The sequence below is a fragment of the Grampus griseus genome (assembly GCF_964374135.1).
Source record: "Grampus griseus genome assembly, chromosome: 3".
Lineage (NCBI taxonomy): Eukaryota > Metazoa > Chordata > Mammalia > Artiodactyla > Delphinidae > Grampus > Grampus griseus.
In genome coordinates, this window is record NC_139019.1 from 162,324,268 (window position 1) to 162,330,555 (window position 6,288).

At 41.9% G+C, this 6,288-nt stretch overlaps 1 protein-coding gene across 1 annotated transcript; it reads left to right on the plus strand.

Annotated features, from left to right (window-relative positions):
- Positions 1 to 1,741: 1,741 nt before the first annotated feature.
- Positions 1,742 to 2,740, plus strand: LOC309819960 (olfactory receptor 7G1-like; the record flags this gene model as incomplete). Its single annotated transcript, XM_082650388.1, is given in 3 exon segments — positions 1,742 to 1,903; positions 1,907 to 2,467; positions 2,471 to 2,740. Coding segments are annotated over 3 exon segments (969 nt in total). The 5' UTR covers positions 1,742 to 1,765.
- Between the last annotated feature and the right edge of the window lie 3,548 nt (positions 2,741 to 6,288).

Below are 6,288 nucleotides of genomic sequence, written 5' to 3' on the forward strand. Positions count from 1 at the left end.
GCCCTCGTACCGCAAAAAAAAAAAAAAAAAAAAAAAAAAAAAGCCACTAATAAAAAAGTTAATACAGAAAAAAAAAGCCACAAACAATTTTCGAGAATGAAAATTCAGAATTGTTCTTTCAATATAATGAAAAAAGCAGGGCAAATAAACTTCCAATGAAATATCTCCACATGTGACCTTATTCACTCCATCGATATCAACATGCTTTGATTACTCAGTACGGAAATAAACAACTTTTAATATATTCCGGCACTCTCAAAAATCAATCCTTCTCACCCTCTCCCCTGTAGCCCCCAGTCTACTTTCTGCCCTTATGAAGTTGCCTATTCTATGTACCTTATAACTGAAATCATACAATATTTGTCCTTTTTTGTCTGGCTGATTTCGCAGAGCATCATGTTTTTAGGGTTTATCCATGTTGTAATGTGTCAGAATTTCATTCCTTCTTATATGGCTGAAATGAATGAATAAATAAATAACTTCATAACCTACAATTATAACCAGGCTTCCTGATATCATTGATTGCATAGATATGCCATTGGTTGTATCTAAAAAAAGAATACTAGAGTCCAGGTAGAGAAGAATGGTTTGTCCACATTTGCATTGTATGTGAAATACGTGTGAACAGAGAGAGGTAGAGCAGTGAATGATGAACACCTGGCTTCATAGCATCAGGGAATCAACCACCCTGAATTGTTCCATTAGATCTTCTTGGCCTTTAAGGATTTGCACTGCACTGGCATCAGCGTGATGATGAAATTGTTTGGCTAATGAGGAGCTTTGGATATTGGTCCTCCAAAGGTACAGAGACTACAAATTGTGAAAAACGCACTCAACAGCATTTCCCCGGTAAAGAAACAGCACACCTGTACCTCCTCCTGGAGATAAGCCTTCTTGCCCAGGAGCCTGGAGCTTCACTCAGTCCCTCTCCTCTTATAGAACTTTAGTCTCCATCACTGAATATCTAGCAGAGATGCATCATTGCATCTCTAGGAGAGATTCCATCATTGCACCTCTAGGAGAGATTCCATCATTGCACGGTGAAGTCATCCAGGTAGCAAAATGTCCCTTTGTTAATGTTTGGAAATCAGGGCAGGTGATTTACTACAAGTTTATCCAGGGGAAACTGTGAGGAAAGGACATGCATAAAATGATTAGAACCAAGGCATTCATTTGCCTCATGCCTGTCTCCCATCTTGACATGTTCCCTCGTACCTTTCCTGAAATCCTCAAAGAGCTCTCATTCTGTCAGTCTCCTACTCTCTCTCCATAATGGCAAAGAACACGCTCATTTACAAACATGGTGATTGTTTTCAACTTGGCGGGCATTTAACTTCATTTCTGTAGTGGTTTCGGGGAGGAGGCTTGGGCAGTTTTACTGTATCTTCCAGTTCTGTGTTTTTAACACAGCTCTGTGTTATCTCTGTTGCCAGGCTGTGAGGTCTCTGAGAAAGGAGGTGGCAATCCAGTTAGACTCATCAGCCTGACTACCTGTTTCTCCTAATAAAGTTACCAAATGTTATAAATAATCAGAACATCATAGTGTAATTTTTAAAATGACCATTCCTAGATCCTTTCGAGAATTAACAAATGTTGACACACTGCTTTATTAACTTCAGGTCTTTTTTCAAAATAACAAAATAACAAGCATATGGAAAGCATCCCCCCATTCTATTACTTCCCTTCCCAAACTGGTGTTTGCCTCTGGTGATACTCCTGCTGCTGGACTAGGGACCACATCTTTTCCATCAGATTTATCAACAATATGGAACCCAGAAACCAAACAGATGTTTCAGAATTTCTTCTCGTGAGACTGACAGAGGATCCAGAACCGAAGACCACTTTCTTCAAACTGTTCCTGTCCGTGTACCTGATCACCATCCTGGGAAACCTTCTCATCATCTAGGCTGTCATCTCTGACTTCCAACTCCACACTCCCATGTACTTCTTTCTCTCCAATCTGTCCTTTACTGACATCTGTTTCAGCACCACCATGATCCCAAAGATCCTGGAGAACATCCAAGCACAGAATCAGAGCATCACGTATAGAGGCTGCCTCACCCAGATCAGCTTTGTTCCGACTTTTGTTTGCTGGGAAAATTTTCTCCTTTTAGTAATAATGGCCTACGATCGTTATGTGGCTATTTGTCACCCACTAAGATACACAGTCAGCATGAACCCCCGCCTCTGTGTTCAGCTGATTCTACTCTCCTTGTTCATTAGCATTGCAGATGCCCTGTTCCATAGTCTGATGGTGCTGCAACTGTCCTTTTGCACAGACCTGGAGATCTCCCTCTTCTGTGAAGTTGTTCAGGTCATCAAACTTGCATGTTCTGATACCCTCATCAATAACATCCTGGTATATTTTGCAGCTGGCATATTTGCTGGTGTTCCTCTTTCTGGAATCATTTTCTCGTATATTCAAATTGTTTCCTCCATTTTGAAAATGCCCTCATCAGGCAGAAAGTAGAAAGCTTTTTCTACCTGTGGGTCTCACCTCTCAGTGGTTTCCTTTTTCTATGGGACAGCTTTTGGGGTGTACATTAGTTCGGCAGTTACTGACTCTTCCAGGAAGACTGCAGTGGCTTCACTGATGTACACTGTGGTCGCTCCTGTGATGCACCCCTTCATCTACAGCCTGAGGAACAGAGACATGAAGGGAGTTTTGAGGAAACTTATTGGTAGAGTATTTCTTTTCTGTGATTGTGTCATCCGATTTGGGATGGGTTCACTAGAATGAATCAAAGTAAAAGGAATACGGATGAGCTAGAATGCCTGACTCTTTCAGCAGTAGGTTCTTTGGTAAATAGATACCATGATCGCTAAGTGCATTTTAACTTAGGGTTAAAACCTGAAGTGCTCTTTTTTTTTTTTTTTTTTTTTTTTTTTTTTTTTTTTTTTAGCACTGTGATTTCCATTCTCTAAGAAAAGTTTCTTCAGTTAAGGTCTATGGAAGCTGAATCTGAGGCAGAGGTTCATGGTATAGTAATTTTGTGGGGAATGTTCTGAGCACAAGGGAAGTGGGAAAAGGTGGATAGGTCAAGGAAATGATTTAAAGAAGTCTGTGGTCATGCAGAAGTAGATTCTGCTCGATTCTATGGGTAGCACCGTGTGAATTGCACCCCAGAGTTAAGCCTACTGTGGGACGTAGTGGTTGATCTTTCATACCCCAGATCAGGAATCCTTGAGACTGGTCACTGGTAAATTGTACATGTGTGGGGCAACATTAGCACCCAGAACACTCAGCTTTATTTTGTATACAATTTTTTGTGATTAGATTATCTCAGTAGTTTGAAATGATTGTGTGATGTTTGAAACTGATCAGTGAGGAAGACTTTCTTCCTAATGAGAGAAATTAATCCTGAGTCTAATATGTGCAAACAATAAAGATATCTTCATTACAAGGATCTCAGAGGTAGAAAATTGCGCAGGAGCAGGAAAGTAGAGATTCATTCATTCCTCCAGGAAGTGGCTTCGTGCTAGGGCTGATTCCCCTCATGGACCCAGATGGCTTCACAGATGCAGGTATCATATCTAGACATGATTCCCAGAGGAAAAAAACCCAAATAACAAAAAACCCTGACTGACCTTCCCTGGGTCTGAGGTTAATTGAGGGACTATTTATAATGGATATTTCCGTGGCATCATCCATAAGGTATTACCTTCAATCTTATCACTGAGAACAGGATCATACGCCACCTACTTAATCTAATTCCTGGTATAGGGGAAATGATTACTATGAGAACCTTACTCTTATCATATGTAGTGTAATTACTGGACAAAAACAGGACAATGCTTCAATAAAATTTAACTAGTATTGCTGTGTTCCATATCTTGCATATCTTCTTAACTCTTATAATCCTATTGTCTTCACATAACTTTATCACTTGCGTCAGCAGTTAGATTTGTTTTCATTTATTGTTATATTTATCAGGCTTTTCCGTTGGTGTGAATAATATGATAAAATAAATATTTGTTAGGTAAGCAGGGCAAAGTTTGGTAATCTTCTGGCATTGTTTTTCCTTTGAAATCTTCTCATTGGCTTTTTTTTGAATTTTATTTTATCTTTTTTATACAGCAGGTTCTTATTAGTTATCTATTTTATACATATAAGTGTATATATGTCAATCCCAATCTCCAATTCATCCCACCACCGCCATCACCACCCCCACTTTCCCCCCTTGGTGTCCATATGTTGGTTCTCTACATCTGTGTCTCTATTTCTGCCTTGCAAACCAGTTCATCTGTACCATTTTTCTAGATTCCACATATACACGTTACTATACGATATTTGTTTTTCTCATTCTTTTTTTTTTAACATCTTTATTGGAGTATAATTGCTTTACAATGGTGGGTTAGTTTCTGCTGTATAACAAAGTGAATCAGCTATACGTATACATATATCCCCATATCTCCTCCCTCTTGCATCTCCCTCCCACACTCCCTATCCCACCCCTCTAGGTGGTCACAAAGCACCGAGCTGATCTCCCTGTGCTATGCGGTGGCTTCCCACTCACTATCTATTTTACATTTGGTAGTATATATAAGTCCATGCCACTCTCTCACTTTGTCCCAGCTTACCCTTCCCCCTCTCGGTGTCCTCAAGTCCATTCTCTACGTCTGTGTCTTTATTCCTGTCCTGCCCCGAGGTTCTTCATAACTTTTTGTTGTTGTTGTTTTAGATTCCATATATATATGTTAGCATACAGTATTTGTTTTTCTCTTTCTGACTTACTGCACTCTGTATGACAGCCTCTAGGTCCATCCAAGTCTCTACAAATGACCCAATTTCGCTCCTTTTTATGGCTGAGTAATATTCCACTGTATAGATGTGCCACATCCTCTTTATCCATTTGTCTGTTGATGGGCTTCACTGGCTTATTTGTAAGACTGTATCTGAGCTTTTACTTCTCTCCTTAGTCATATTATTTTCCTCAACTTTTTTTTAATATTTATTTAGTTGCACTGGGTCTTAGTTGCAACACGTGAGCTCCTTAGTGGTGGCACGCATGTGGGATCTAGTTCTTTGATCAGGGATCAAACCCAGGCCCCCTGCATTGGGATCACGTAGTCTTATCCACTGCACCACCAGGGAAGTCCCTCCTCAGTCATCTTATATTGCTTTGTTTCTTTTTTTTTTAATTTAAGTTAAGCATTTTAAAAAATTAATTTATTTTTTGGCTGCATTGGGTCTTTGTTGCTGTGCGGGCTTTCTCTAGTTGTGGAGCGCGGGGGCTTGCCTTATTGTGGAGCATGGGCTCTAAGCACGTGGGCTTCAGTAGTTGTGACATGTGGGCTCAGTAGTTGTGGCTTCTGGGCTCTAGAGCGCAGGCTCAGTAGTTGTGGCCCACGGGCTTAGCTGCTCCACGGCATGTGGGATCTTCCCGGATCAGGGCTCGAACCCGCGTCGCCTGCACTGGCAGGCAGATTCTTAACCACTGCACCACCAGGGAAGTCCCTATTGCTTTGTTTCTTACACATCTCTAGTGGAGTCCACATAGAGAAACATCCTTGAATAAAATTAATTGTATCATTGATGTCTTAGCAGATTGGGTGCAGACTTAGGGCCTTCATGGAAAATTATTAAATGTGTCTTATTCTATGGAGAACTACTTTCCTTTGACAAGGAGATGTTGAGAATAAGACAAGAGTGTAAGGCCAACTGGCCCGAGGCAGGGGAACGCAATCAGACTCACAGGTTGCATCAGACCGAAACTCTCCGGACCACCCAGTTCCAGACACTGATCTGGAGACTTTCCGGACCACCCAGTTCCAGGAACTGACCTGGGGACTTTCCACCCGGCCCAGCCTTCCCGCCTTTCGCGGGGCGGGACTAACGTTCCCAAGACTGATGCGACCGGACCAGATATTGCCACGATACCCGAAAAGACCACCAAATAAGGAATACCCTGCGCCCTCCCGGATTCACCACACCCCTTTCCCTTCTTCCCCTATAAATTCTGCCCAAACCCTCGCCCGGGCGCGACTTCTCTGGCCCCTTTCTCTCGGACCAGTGAACCTCGCCCGGGAGCGTTCCTAAATAAAGCTTGTTTAAGCTCTCCCCCGTTTCTTGGTGCCGTTCCTTAGGAAGAGGAGAAAGGGAAGCTGGCAAAATAAGCAGGATCACTTTCCCCAGAAGCACAGAAACAAGAGGCCACCAGTCAGAATCATCTCTGTGGGTGAGGTGAAAACAGTGGAGCTGTCAAGGGAGAGTCAAGAGTGGGTGAAGAACTTTCTGTTCACTGGTGGTTGAGGGGTGGTTTCATTTTCAGCACCAACATGGGAAAC